Consider the following 12720-nt stretch of genomic DNA (forward strand, 5'->3'; position numbering starts at 1 on the left):
TGGGAAATCCAGTGTTCCATTATGCTGTAATTGCCTCTTATGGCCACAGAGATTGCTGCTGAGCTAAAGTTACACGTTTGTTCAAACTTGTTACATTTAACAAAGTTTTTCCTCCGAAAAGTGTTTTTGTGAACTTTGTTTTAAAAAAGTTTATCATTTTAAAATGTTTATTTTATCATTTTTCTGCAGCTTGTTTTTTCTGCGACAATTTTAATTCAATAAAAACATAAAAGTAAAAAAGTGTTTTTACTTTCTTCCGTTTTATATATTATTTGGTTTAAAACCCGACTGGCGAATGGAAATGGTCAGAAATCGAACATACAACCCTCTGATTGAAGGACAACAGCGTCACCTACTGGATTACTCCTGGCGACTCCTGCCTGAACAAATCCACATCTTTAATTTATTTTATTTTGTTAAAAGAAAGCGTCAATATCATCTAGAAATGTCGTATAACCTGTTGTTATATCCTAGCTAGCTCATGTAGCCACAGTGACGTCATTACCGCGACGTGGAACACGGTGTTCTGTCAGATTTGTATTTTTCGATTTGTAGGCTTTGTCTACTACGCATGCGCACAAACCCCATTGGAATACGCAATCGCTTTTCCCTGCCCATAAAATCAGTCCACCTGAGAGAAGAAAGTGTTTTTCATGAATATGATTCGGATTTTATTAATGTTAACTGTTAATACAGCAAATGTTTTATACATAAACTTCTAGAGTGCACTTCACTTATGACAGCGCGTGTTTTCACTTCTAATTTAAAAACATCGGTGTCTTTAACCGTTCGGCGGTAAACTGAGACGCCATGTTGGTGAAAACTGACGTCATTTCGACAAATGGACTAATGTACTTGAATTTAACGATATTCGCGTACACGTGTGTTCCCCGTGTGGCAGGTACGGACACGTGATAAGAAAACTTTTAAAAAGTTGTACATTAATCAATTTTGAAGCGGTTTTCTTCCGTGAGGAAAATCACCCAATTGCGCATGCTCCTGGAGAACATGTCTGAGTGAGTACTTGGCACGAACTCAGGAACACACGTGGGAATGATCAGGAGGACACAGTGGAATCATGACAACACGTGACTTCAAGGTTTTTATGGAAAGACGTGACGTCAGACATTGACAAATGAGTGAGTATGTTTTTGTTTGACGACCCCGTGTCTTTAGGTAGACGTAGAAATGGAACCTACAACTGTAGCATCGTCTTAAAGGTGTCTGAATATGGTCAGGCGGAACGTCATGGTGCGTTCAAGGCAGCCAGGAAAATACAGTGAACAGAAGAGCACACTGTTTCGATTTGATATGACGTCAGTTTAACGTACAATAAAGTTTAATAATAGCAACTTTTCTAACCAATCAGCAATAGTTTTGAATAGTTGTGATTTTATATGAATCCAAAAGAATCGTGACTATGATTTTCGTCATAATCAAATAAACAGCCCGAGACTTTACTCCGTTCCTCCGTACATTTTGTTTTTGGGGATTTTTTCCCACAAAAGTCATAGATTAATATCGTGTTTTTTGGTTAATGGATGTGGTACTGATAAGTGTCACATCTGGCTTTTATTTATTCTGGATCATTCGTGACTAAATGTAGTGGACCTTGGTCTAGTGGTCAAACACAGATGACAAGTGCTCCTCTCAGTCAGCAGAGGGCGACATCATTCAGATGACCTTTAGGTCGAGACTTGTTATATACTGTGTGTGTATATGTGTGTATATATGTGTGTATATATATGTATATGTGTGTATATATATATATATATATATATATATAGATAGATAGATAGATAGATAGATAGATAGATAGATAGATAGATAGATAGATAGATAGATATAGATATAGATATAGATATATAGGACCTCACAGAACATATCAGACAACCAGGGCCCCCGCCCCTCATCTGGAACACTGCTCTGTGTCCATCGCAGCAGATCATTTGATTGATCATTGATGTTTGTAGCGTGGATCAAGTCCAGTGGTGATGAAGATCAGAGGATCAGAGTAGATCAGAGTCAAACGTGTGCTAACAGACTGGAGTGGACCCCCCCACCCCCACCCCCCCACCTCGTGTTGTTTCGGTGATCTTTCAGCATCCCTTTTATGTGTGTATATATATATATATATATATATATATATACTGTATGTATATACTATATACTGATGATCTGAGGTGTTTTAATGTCTCTCATTTTTTTCTCTGACAAATTCTCAATTTCTTGAGTAAAAAAAAACCCACAGATGTATTCTTCTTTTTTTTTTGTCTGACTGAATCAAACCTTTATTTCTACTAAGTGACAAAGGTCTGTTTTTCACAGAGGAACAGAGAACGAGCAGAGCAGCCGTCTGGTGAAGATCATGTGACACAGGAAGGATGTTCTCCGACTGTTGTGGTCTGACTGTTGGTGACTGTTCATACTGACTCCCCAACGACTGACCTGAAGCTGACGCCTGTCTGTGTCTGACTTTGTATTGCCTGAAGGTCACAGAGGTCATGAGTCGGCGGCGTGTCTCGGTCAGAGACCTGGGTGTGGTCGACCTTCACGGCTGGCTCCACCGCAGGAAGGAGGGACGAGGTTTCCTGGGGGGCAGGTGGAAGAGATACTGGTTTGTCCTGAAGAACACCAGTCTGTACTGGTACAAGGACCAGATGGTGAGTCCCTGGGTCAACCAGGTCAAGGTAGGACCCGGATAGGTCGGAGTCTCAGGTCAGCTTACAGATCGCTTACAGAACAGCAGTGGTTCTCAAGAGGGAGTACGTGTACCCACCAGGGTCCAGGATAAATGACGGCTGAACGTCCATGAAGTGACGTTTCTGAATTTTATTTGAATTTTATTTCCTTTTATCAGTGAATCTTTAATTCATTATTAGATCGTTTATTTAATGAAATAGTTTTTTACAGAAATGTTAGTCAACACTTTGATGTGACTGTGACCACAGTCTTCACATAGGAACCTGACGCTTCTGCTGGCGTCACCGTGCTGTCGACTCACTTCTTCTTCTTCTTCTTCTTCTCCTCCTCCTGCTCCAGGCAGAGACGGCTGAAGGTTTCATAAACCTGTCAGGGTTCAGGATCCAGGAGTCCAGACAGAGCTGGAGGAAACAGTAGGACCTTCAGGGAACCTCAGGGTTCTCCTTCATCAGTCTGTCTGAGGTTCCACTGCAGAACAATCCTTCAAATAAAAACTCCACCAAACGGTTCCTGCGCCCCCTGGTGGCCACTTCAAAAAGATCCAACATTCACAAACAAAATTCTTTAAAAGTTTTTTTTGAGTCAAATCAAATGCAGACAGCTTCACCAATCAGGAAGCTGTGTTCTGCAGGCTCCGCCCCCTCGTCTGCTGACGGTACCGTTTATGCAGTGGAACCAGATGTGAACCGATTCAAAGAGTCAACATTCTTTTAAAAGAGAAAAGTGATAGAAAAGTGCTGTTTTTCATTTCAGTGTCTTCACAGCAACACACCCCCTGGTGGTCACCGTTGTCATTGCTGCAAACACTTCCTCTAACATGAACAGGTTGCTGCCGTTTCCTTTGTTTCTGTACTGTCACAAATTACATTTACAACTTTACAATTTACATTTTCTTAATTAAAAAATAATATTTTGTAATTTTTAAAATGTATTTTAAATATTTAACATTTCTAAGAGGAGTTTCCTTTGACTGGAAAATGTCATGGTATTTGTCTGTATTTGTGTGTGTGTGTGTGTGTTTCCAGGTGGATCAGTGAACTGTCCAGAGCTGCTGGGTCAGGTGACGTCACACACACTGAAGGTTAGGGTTAGGGAGTTAAAGGTTAGCATTAGCTAAAAGATCATGTCAAACTCAGGCCTGGGGGCCAAATCTGGTTCGCGGTGTATTTTTATTTGGCCGAGAGATCATATCAAATGTTAGCTCAGAACTGTCTGAAAGTTTAGCACCACTAATGTTTTTGTTTTGTGCTCAGAGTGTTACAGTGAAGACAGCAACCAGGACAGTGACGACAGCGCCACCATCTGTTCTCAGGACTCCAACAGTGCTGAAAACGTTAGTCTCCATCAAGAACGTTCTAACGCTCACTGATGGTCATCTGTGGAGTTCATGACGTAACAAATATCAAAAACACTTTTGGTTGGTCCTAGTCTGTCTGTGAGGCTCCATCCTGCCCTGCCACCTCCGTTAGCCCCAGCACAGATGCCCCAGGGGGCAAGACCTTCAGCACCAGTGGATCACCTTTACCAGAAGATCCCACCAAGAAGCTGGACGTGTTGGAGGAAGAAACTGAAGATTCTCTGACCCACAGTGGAGGAAACGGTGAAGCTGCTGATGGTAAACACCTGGTTCTCTTATCTGGACGAGATCATCACAGAGTTCTGCTCGGTTTGATTTTGGGTCGTCAGAGGAAACCAAGACATTTTTAAATCACTCCATGTTCCAAAGTCCATAGAGAAAATCAGTGATTTTAGCTCAGACCACAAACCTCCTCTTCTTCTTCTTAACCTTGAACTTCTCTCCAGGAAAACCATGGGATGAGATGAAACAACTGTGCCGTCACCTGAAGGCAGCACACTTGACCCCAATGGGACTGTCCAACACAAAAGACTTCAGAACTTCATTCATCCGACGAAGTAAAGACGACAGGGTCAACGACAAAGTCCATCTGCTCAGGATCCTCAGGAGCACGTTAAAGGTCAGTCCTAAGGTTGACCTTTTACACAACCAAGGTCCTGATTCTTATTTTAAACCTTTATTACATCACCAGGCAAAAGAGGCGGAGCTGATGCTGATGGAGCAGATCCTGACCTGCCCTGACCTCACGGCCCTGCTCTATAGAGAGTGGAAACTCAACAACCTCATCCTGATGAAGGCCATCGGACAGCACAACCGCACAGCAGGGGGCACTGCAGAGCAGTCATGAGAGCGCTGTTTATTACAGGTGGGTTGATCAACTACAGTATGGGTTTAGAACGATAGGTGGCAGTATTAAAGAACGAATGAAAGGTCACGTGGTGCAGCTGTAAACTACCCTCCTCCTCCTCAGTCACTTTTAATCAACTTTCAGACCCACAGTCTGAACCAGAGACTTTTTGTACAGACAGTCAAACAAAAGACAGACCTGATGACAGTAAACAAATTTATTTTGTCACCTCCACTTACAGCTGGAATTCTGGGAATTCAAACACAACATCTTTGCCTGTGAGCTTCTTGTAGACACCGGAGAACGTTTCCACCTAGAAGAGGGAAATAATCGAGGTCAGCTTCAGAGGTCACAGCATCGATCAGCTGATTAGTATAAAAGTATCTCTTTCAGACTGGTCATTGTAAAGAAATGGTCTTTAAGTTAAAGTCAGTATTAAATATAACAAACGTCACCATCACTAAAACAACAGAAATGAACCATCAAGATGGGACTAGAACTATTCTGGTCCAAAGAGACTTTCTACAGGAACCTTGTGCACTGCATGGTTTGACTCCCCAGTCACTGCCCCAAAGGACTCTGGGAAGGTGTAGGAATATGCAGGACGCCCGTCCTCACCAGCCTCTACGGCCGGGGACGGAGCTTGTTCTCCGACGTCGTGGAAGGGGATTGTACGTCTGAGCCCAGAGCTACGCTCCCGTACGCCACCAGGACAGAGCCAGAGAGAAGAACCCTCTGGATGTCCACGTCAGAACCACAGGACCGGTACCGCTGCTCTCATCCACTCACTTTGTGTTCCACGTTGTTCTGTTGTGCCTTGTCCAGGTGGACCTTGATGAGCCGGCTGCTGTCCAGCTTCACTCTGATCCTCTTGCCCACGATCTCACTGGGAAACACCAGGTCCTCCAGGATGGCGTCGTGGACCGCAGTCAGCGTACGGCTGAGGGACGAGGGCAGAGAGGATGTGTTAGAACCCAGGGTCAGGTCCAGGACATTTTCATTACACAAGAGCTTCCTGTCCACATGACCTTTAACCTCTAATTTAATGATGTTCCTCCTCAAAGTAAATTAAAGATCACCTGACCTCACAAACATGTTTTTTTAATGGTTCTGTTTTGAGTTCTTCCTCTAAATGTCAGACATTTCACTCAACAGTACAAACACAAGTTGACCCCAAAAACAGAAATCAGTCAAAGTTTAATCTCAGATTATGATTACAATACTGTGCACTGCATGGTTTGACTCCCCAGTCACTGCCCCAAAGGACTCTGGGAAGGCGTAGGAATATGCAGGACGCTCGTCCTCACCAGCCTCTACGGCCGGGGACGGAGCTTGTTCTCCGACGTCGTGGAAGGGGACTGTACGTCTGAGCCCAGAGCTACGCTCCCGTACGCCACCAGGACAGAGCCAGAGAGAAGAACCCTCTGGATGTCCACGTCAGACTGACTGAGGTCCACGCAGGGAGGACCAAACATTTAGTTACTAACAGGACAGACAAGTGATTGACTGTAGGGGACACTGACAAAGACAGACTGACCAGGGTCATCTCCACTGCTGTGAAGTACTAGCTGACAGAGACCATGTCCATCAGCAGAACCAGCCTTGAACCAGACCCGAGTCCGACTCACCTCCTGGGACGCTTCTGCTTGTTCTTTGTACGACTTTTCCTGGTGGGTTTGGGCAGAATCCTCCTCTGAAGAATGAAAAAAGAAATTAAACTCCAGTTTTAAAAATTTCTTTTCAACGAAGACCAAACTTCATCATCAGATGGTTGAACCACATCCACTGTTTAAAGATATCAGAGAAAAACACCACACCATCAAATTCTATTCATCTCATTTCTACAAATATACTGTGCACTGCATGGTTTGACTCCCCAATCACTGCCCCAAAGGACTCTGGGAAGGTGTAGGAATATGCAGGCCCCCCCTCCCCCCCAGCCTCTATGGCCGGGGACGGAGCTTGTTCTCCGACGTCGTGGAAGGGGATTGTACGTCTGAGCCCAGAGCTACGCTCCCGTACGCCACCAGGACAGAGCCAGAGAGAAGAACCCTCTGGATGTCCACGTCAGCTTCAAACACAGTCTACTGAGCGATGCATTCTGGGTAAGATCAACATCTTTAAAGGTCACAGCTACACAGAAGAGTCTTGGCCCAGATTTGTCTGCATTGTCAAGGGAGAAGGTTCACTTCAGCACCACCGTTCTCCTCCTCCTCCTCCTCACCTGTGCGATGAAGACCCTAAGCTTTCCGCTGAACTTCTTCTCCAGCTCTCGAACCAGACGAACCTGAATCTTCTGGAAGGACTTGAGCTGAGGAACGGGGACAAAGATGATGATGGCTTTCCTGCTGCCACCAACCTCGATTTCCTGGAAACAAAAAAGGGAAAACCAGAACATCTATCTCAAGGAAACCAACATTGATGATTCTTCAAAACGAACCCTTTGTTCAAGGGTTTTTCAAGACAAATCTGTTTGTGCACTGCATGGTTTAACTCCCCAGTCACTGCCCCAAAGGACTCTGGGAAGGTGTAGGAATATGCAGGACGCCCGTCCTCACCAGCCTCTATGGCCGGGGACGGAGCTTGTTCTCCGACGTCGTGGAAGGGGATTGTACGTCTGAGCCCAGAGCTACGCTCCCGTACGCCACCAGGACAGAGCCAGAGAGAAGAACCCTCTGGATGTCCACGTCAGACTGACATTAAACTAGTGATACTTCAAAAGTCCTACCTTTGCTGCAGTGATGTTCAGCTCCCTGAGCTGAGCCTTCAGGTCAGAGTTCATCTCCAGCTCAAGCAGAGCCTGAAAGAGGACAAGAAAAGGACGTTTGGATTTCTAACTGTTCAGTGTAATAAGTAAGTAATGAAGTCAAACAAAATCATTGTCAAAAAACTTTAAGTGACCTCTTCTGATAGTCATAAATTTACATTTCAGACTCTACAGGGTCTTCTTACCTGGGAGATCCCTGACTCGAACTCGTCTGGCTTTTCGCCATTCGGCTTCACTATTTTGGCGCTGGTACTAAACATGGCCTTTGTCTCTGCAGAGATAAACATAAAAAAAGGAAACACTGAGTAACTGTCAAGTGATGTGACTCCTGGAGTGATGTTAGCAGCCTAGCCTTAGCGCGTCGAAACGTGCTAATGTTAGGGCTCTATACAGTCTGTGGGAAATCAAATTATTAACGCTAGCAATTAATAGAAAATATTCAGTGTCAGTGCAGAATAAATCTTAAACCACGTTAAAATTGTTAAAGTATTCCACAGGGTAACAAACTTCGGGTTAGCCATGCTATGCTACAAAGTAGTTGACTATTTTAGCTTAGCTTTACGCCATATTGCCTAATTCAAACGCTACAAATTGCCTTTAAAATGCACACTGCTGGTAGCAAATAATATTTGCGACAACTAGTCTTCTTCGAGGATGTAGTTTCTCGCGTGTTACTTTCAGCTCACTGTCTTAACGCATGTACGGCCTGCTAAAAACTAGCTAAAACCTATTCAACCAAGGCACCTTTCCTATGCTTAATATAATTTTATTAAATGGCCATCCATCACCGCAAAATACATAATCTAACGCATCAGCATTTAAAAGGTCATAGGACATGAGAAAATCTTAATTTTATAAATTAGGACAACATATATAAAAGAAAACATCGATTCAGGACAAAACAGCACGACTAACCTCTGTCAGTGACGGCCAAGGAAGAGACCGGATCATCGCGAGAACTCCCTAAATGCAACGCGGTTAGTGATGCGTTCACAGACCTATTATGAGGTAAACTATTTGAGTACGCCACACAGTTACCGTATGTGTTATCATACTGGGGTCGCGTTTTATTTCGGTTATGAGTCTCGCATGCGTTGAATATCAAGCGAAGATTTACAGGCGAAAATTAGCTTAGAAAACGTGAATATAGTAGCGTTGTTATCCTGCTCATCCTTTCATTTATTATTTAAGTAGAATTAACGTTTAGCCGCCGCGTGTCTGCACATTTTCTTAAATTGATTTGATCTGATAGGCTGAAGATATTGTCCATGTAACGAGATATTAACAGAACCCATACTACATTATTTGTCTTTATTTATAAAACATACAACACATTTTAACAACCAATCCTGAACGCAACAAAGCATTATCGAGAGAGTTTCTTGAGTAGCATGTAGCTCGGTACCGCGAGTTATCAACTCTTGTTTTTCCTCTGTCCTTTTGCAGTTACAAAAGCCAGAGTTTATCTAAATATTCGGTTTAGCTGAAACTGATGATTTAAAACAAACAACCGCTTTAATTTAAACACAGACTCGTTAGATAGCGCGGGAAGCTAAGTGTTGTTAGCCTACTACTGTATTTACCATTGTTGTAGCGAACGGGTACAGTCTCATCAGTTTAAATGGTGTTATTTATTTGTAGCGTGAGTTAGCATCAGAATGTTAGCAACTTCCGGGTCTCGGTGATATGTTTAGACTGAACGGCATTTTCAGAGCAGTTCACAGAAGCCTCTGTAGCGCCGCCGCTGACGACATGGTGAAGGGCAAGTTTTTCTACGCAGTAAGAAAAGGTGTCAAACCCGGAGTGTACAAGTCATGGTGAGACTTTGTCAACCTTTATATCATGTAAAAATCCTTAGAAGAAAACTGACGTTGTCTTCACAAATGACATGGTCTGTAATAACAAACTGCACATTTGGAGAGATGTATGATTGTGTTGATGTTGATTTTATTAAAGTCAAACTCACAGAAGGTGGCGTCGTATTTGAATTAAAATCCTAGTTCAATAATCTGCTTTATTTCCCCTTTGTGCCTTTTTAGGGATGAATGTAAAACCCAGGTGGACAAGTTTCAGTCTGCCTCTTATAAAAAGTTTGCATCAGAGAAAGAAGCCTGGGCCTTTGTCAGAGGGGTTGAATTTTCTGCCCCTCCTGCAGTGAAGACAGGTACGTCAGGTTCCCTCCCCAGGTCTGACGCTGAGCCTCAAAGGGAAATAACAGCAGTTTGAATTCTTCTGTTTAGTTCATTTAGAAAAACCTGGGCACAGAAAGTTAAGAAATGAGACAAACATCTTCCTAAAATATCTTTGTAAGCTAGGACCACAAGAAATAATAACAGGAAGTCATCCAAAAATAGCCAAGAAAAGAATGTTACCCTAAAGGTAGCCTCAAGCTAACTCTTGATGTAAGGCCTGTAAACAGGGCTCGCAGCAGCTAAAAGATTCATCTTCTTTCCCTGCTTCACAGTCAGATGAGTTTGTTTTCTCTCCGACAGCCCAGAGCTCAGTGTCCACCGTCTGTCTTCCTAAAAGAGGTCCAGAGCCTCTGGAGTACATCCCTCTGGGTAAGAAGAGACTCCACTCAGAGCAGGAGCAGCAGGAGCAGCAGGAGGAGGAGCCCAACACCAGCAAACGAATCAAACAGTCCACAGGTTCATCTGCAGGAAGCAGCAGTGACGGGTTCACATACATGGGTAAGGACCCCAGCTGTGTGTGTGTGTGAGTGTGTGTGTGTTAACTGACCATGTGTCATACCTGCCCTCCACTCCAGGGGACGCTGTGGTGGTCTACACCGATGGCTGCTGCACAGGCAATGGGAAAAGTGGAGCCAAAGCCGGCATCGGAGTGTACTGGGGCCACAATCACCCTCGGTGAGGAGAACCCAGAGGGTGAACCTGGAGAACAGTCGCAACAGTCGGAACAGTCAGGACAGTCGGAACAGTCAGTACAGGCAGGACAGTCGGAACAGTCGGAACAGTCAGGACAGGCAGGACAGTCGGAACAGTCAGGACAGTCAGTACAGTCGGAATACTCAGTACAGTCAGAACAGTCGGAACAGTCAGAATAGTCAGTACAGGCAGGACAGTCAGAACAGTCGGAACAGTCAGAATACTCAGTACAGGCAGTACAGTCGGAACAGTCAGTACAGTCAGTACAGTCGGAACAGTCAGTGTTGTCTGTCTCTCTTCACAGGAACGTGTCAGAGCGCCTCCTGGGACGGCAGACCAATCAGAGAGCAGAGCTACAGGTCCAGTGGTTCAGCATCTGAAGAATCACTTCTATATTTTATTTCTTTTTCTTTTCAAATTAGAGTAAAGAAAAAAGTGTGTGTGTGTGTGTGTGTGTGTCAGGCAGCGTACACGGCTCTGAAACAGGCCAGACAGATGCAGCTGAAGAAGTTGGTTCTCTACACTGACAGCATGTTCACCATCAACGGTCAGACTGGACTTCCTCTTCCTGTCCTTCACACATTCACTGGTGTGTGTGTGTGTGAGGTTCACAGTGCACCACCCCCCCCCTCCCCCCCTCTCCCCCTGCAGGTGTGACCAAGTGGGTGAAGAACTGGAAGGTGAACGGCTGGAAGCTGAAGTCTGGAGGAGACGTGGTCAACAAAGACCAGTTTGTGAAGCTGGAGAGACTGAACTCTGAGCTGCAGGTGGTCTGGGTAAATGACCTGCTGACCTCACACCTGCTGACCTCACAAACACATGTTAGACTAGTGGGAAAGAAACACACAGACTACTTCAGCCTGACAGCGCCCACGTCTGGTGGTGGTTGGTACTGTTGTTAATAATAATGAACAAGATTGAATTAGCATCAGTTCATGGTAGGAGCAGCTGTAATACCAACAACTTCCACCAGGGGATCTATGAAGTATGATTGATTCTGTAGTGTTAGACAGGTGTTCCTGAGGAAGTCACTCACCTGTGTGTGTGTGTGTGTGTGTGTGTGTGTCTCCTCCTCCTGCTCCTCCTCCTACAGATGTACGTCCCAGGTCACGCTGGCTACACGGGGAACGAGGAGGCCGACCGCCTGTCCAAGGAAGGAGCTGTGAAGCCTTATGTTGAGCCACAGGACCTGGACGAGGACAGTAGTGATGAGAGTGAATTTGATTGACAGGCTGAAGCTGAAGGTGCTGATCAACATTCATCAACCAATCAACTCTCTTTATTCACACACTGTCACTTTAAAAGGAACTGATTTGTTTTAATGTGTTTTTTCTGTTGAATGTTGAAAATAAAGTTTCCTTTGGGATTTAAAATCATTCCAATTTATTTTTGTTTGTTTCTATATTTTACCTCGATGATTATTCAGTGAGAGGAGGAGGAGGTGAAGGCAGTGGAGCGGAGAGACTGAGACTCAGGTGAGAATTTAGAAGAAAACTCTGGTTGGTTTTCTCTGGCTCCACCAGCTTTGATGTGGTGAAGTGTTTTATCCAGCAGAGGGCGCTAAAGGACGGCATTCGGAGCTGAGGGTTCGTTCACAGGAGAATACACAGGAGTTTATATTAGAAAAAGTACAGGTTAAATATGCTTTCATTTTCATTTAATTAGGTGGTGGCGCCCCCTGCTGACCTGGATCCTGTCTAAAATAAATAAAACCATTCACGTTTTGTTAAATGAAAAAGAAAATATTTTTATTTATTTATTTTCAGTAGAAACTCAGTTTTTATAAAAAAAAATACATATAATAAAATAAAAATACATATTTAAAAAAAATGCATTCACACACACACACACACACACACACACACACACACTGGTGGACTTTTCTTCTTCTTCTCTCCACAGACCTGAAGAACATCTGTTCCTCCGGTTCTCCACGACTTCTTTACATCCATCCAAGAAGGTGGAACAAACAGAGGGAACGTCAAAGCAAATGGTCGGTCGTCTGACCTCCAGCTGACCTCCACTGACCTCTGACCTAACGAGTCAGGTGTGGTGAAGAACCTGGAGAACCTGTTCCTCCTCTGGTTCTGGTTCCTCACAGTTGACAACATGTTTGTAAAACTGTGGTGGAAATCACATCTCCTCCCTCCTCCCCCCCCAC

The 12720-nt window shown here is 44.2% G+C and overlaps 3 protein-coding genes and 4 non-coding genes across 9 annotated transcripts; 2 read left to right on the plus strand and 5 right to left on the minus strand.

The window, feature by feature from the left end:
* The first annotated feature begins 6 nt into the window (after positions 1-6).
* On the plus strand, positions 7-5099 carry LOC112487198 (interactor protein for cytohesin exchange factors 1-like). 2 transcript variants are annotated; one of them, XM_025056783.1, is made up of 9 exons: positions 7-1139; positions 2329-2663; positions 3043-3116; positions 3457-3528; positions 3729-3784; positions 3957-4036; positions 4132-4318; positions 4507-4679; positions 4752-5099. In XM_025056783.1, the coding sequence occupies exons 2-9, from the start codon at positions 2505-2507 to the stop codon at positions 4905-4907; spliced, it is 957 nt and encodes a 318-aa protein (XP_024912551.1). In that variant the 5' UTR covers positions 7-1139; positions 2329-2504; the 3' UTR covers positions 4908-5099. The 2 variants fall into 2 exon arrangements, with proteins under 2 accessions (XP_024912551.1, XP_024912552.1); XM_025056784.1 differs by having other exon boundaries at positions 3729-3763.
* Positions 5100-5106: 7 nt separating this feature from the next.
* Positions 5107-8663, minus strand: rps7 (ribosomal protein S7). The gene is made up of 7 exons (XM_008313617.3): positions 8590-8663; positions 7860-7945; positions 7636-7707; positions 7132-7275; positions 6536-6600; positions 5697-5847; positions 5107-5220 (listed from the first exon to the last, which is right to left on the minus strand). Exons 2-7 carry the CDS (start codon positions 7932-7934, stop codon positions 5143-5145), a joined length of 585 nt encoding a protein of 194 aa, XP_008311839.1. The 5' UTR covers positions 7935-7945; positions 8590-8663; the 3' UTR covers positions 5107-5142.
* LOC112487266 (small nucleolar RNA SNORA73 family) lies at positions 5439-5659 on the minus strand. Its single transcript, XR_003050199.1, has one exon. It is a non-coding gene; the product is annotated as a small nucleolar RNA SNORA73 family (small nucleolar RNA).
* On the minus strand, positions 6128-6348 carry LOC112487267 (small nucleolar RNA SNORA73 family). Its single transcript, XR_003050200.1, has one exon. It is a non-coding gene; the product is annotated as a small nucleolar RNA SNORA73 family (small nucleolar RNA).
* LOC112487268 (small nucleolar RNA SNORA73 family) lies at positions 6758-6978 on the minus strand. The gene has a single exon (XR_003050201.1). It is a non-coding gene; the product is annotated as a small nucleolar RNA SNORA73 family (small nucleolar RNA).
* Positions 7379-7599, minus strand: LOC112487265 (small nucleolar RNA SNORA73 family). Its single transcript, XR_003050198.1, has one exon. It is a non-coding gene; the product is annotated as a small nucleolar RNA SNORA73 family (small nucleolar RNA).
* rnaseh1 (ribonuclease H1) lies at positions 7998-11935 on the plus strand. Of its 2 annotated transcripts, none has more exons than XM_025056785.1 (8): positions 7998-8682; positions 9714-9838; positions 10167-10364; positions 10442-10541; positions 10864-10918; positions 11022-11106; positions 11211-11335; positions 11653-11935. In XM_025056785.1, exons 1-8 carry the CDS (start codon positions 8678-8680, stop codon positions 11785-11787), a joined length of 828 nt encoding a protein of 275 aa, XP_024912553.1. In that variant the 5' UTR covers positions 7998-8677; the 3' UTR covers positions 11788-11935. The 2 variants fall into 2 exon arrangements, with proteins under 2 accessions (XP_024912553.1, XP_008311838.1); XM_008313616.3 differs by lacking the exon at positions 7998-8682 and adding an exon at positions 8692-9491.
* The last annotated feature ends 785 nt before the right edge of the window (positions 11936-12720 follow it).

Source organism: Cynoglossus semilaevis, chromosome 7 (assembly GCF_000523025.1).
Source record: "Cynoglossus semilaevis isolate Cse_v1.0 chromosome 7, Cse_v1.0, whole genome shotgun sequence".
In the NCBI taxonomy this organism is placed as follows: domain Eukaryota; kingdom Metazoa; phylum Chordata; class Actinopteri; order Pleuronectiformes; family Cynoglossidae; genus Cynoglossus; species Cynoglossus semilaevis.

What these genes read in the sequence shown, in the direction of transcription:
- LOC112487198 (XM_025056783.1), top strand. Translation starts at nt 2,505, where the DNA reads ATGAGTCGGCGGCGTGTCTCGGTCAGAGACCTGGGTGTGGTCGACCTT. An exon ending in TGACGTCACACACACTGAAG is followed by an intron (nt 3,785 to 3,956) that starts GTTAGGGTTAGG and finishes TTTTGTGCTCAG; the next exon opens with AGTGTTACAGTGAAGACAGC. An exon ending in TCCTCAGGAGCACGTTAAAG is followed by an intron (nt 4,680 to 4,751) that starts GTCAGTCCTAAG and finishes TTACATCACCAG; the next exon opens with GCAAAAGAGGCGGAGCTGAT.
- rnaseh1 (XM_008313616.3), top strand. Translation starts at nt 9,361, where the DNA reads ATGTTTAGACTGAACGGCATTTTCAGAGCAGTTCACAGAAGCCTCTGT. An exon ending in CCCTCCTGCAGTGAAGACAG is followed by an intron (nt 9,839 to 10,166) that starts GTACGTCAGGTT and finishes TCTCTCCGACAG; the next exon opens with CCCAGAGCTCAGTGTCCACC. An exon ending in TGACGGGTTCACATACATGG is followed by an intron (nt 10,365 to 10,441) that starts GTAAGGACCCCA and finishes CCTCCACTCCAG; the next exon opens with GGGACGCTGTGGTGGTCTAC.
- rps7 (XM_008313617.3), bottom strand. Translation starts at nt 7,934, where the DNA reads ATGTTTAGTACCAGCGCCAAAATAGTGAAGCCGAATGGCGAAAAGCCA. An exon ending in TCGAGTCAGGGATCTCCCAG is followed by an intron (nt 7,708 to 7,859) that starts GTAAGAAGACCC and finishes GTCCTCTTTCAG; the next exon opens with GCTCTGCTTGAGCTGGAGAT. An exon ending in TTAGGGTCTTCATCGCACAG is followed by an intron (nt 6,601 to 7,131) that starts GTGAGGAGGAGG and finishes TTCATTCTTCAG; the next exon opens with AGGAGGATTCTGCCCAAACC.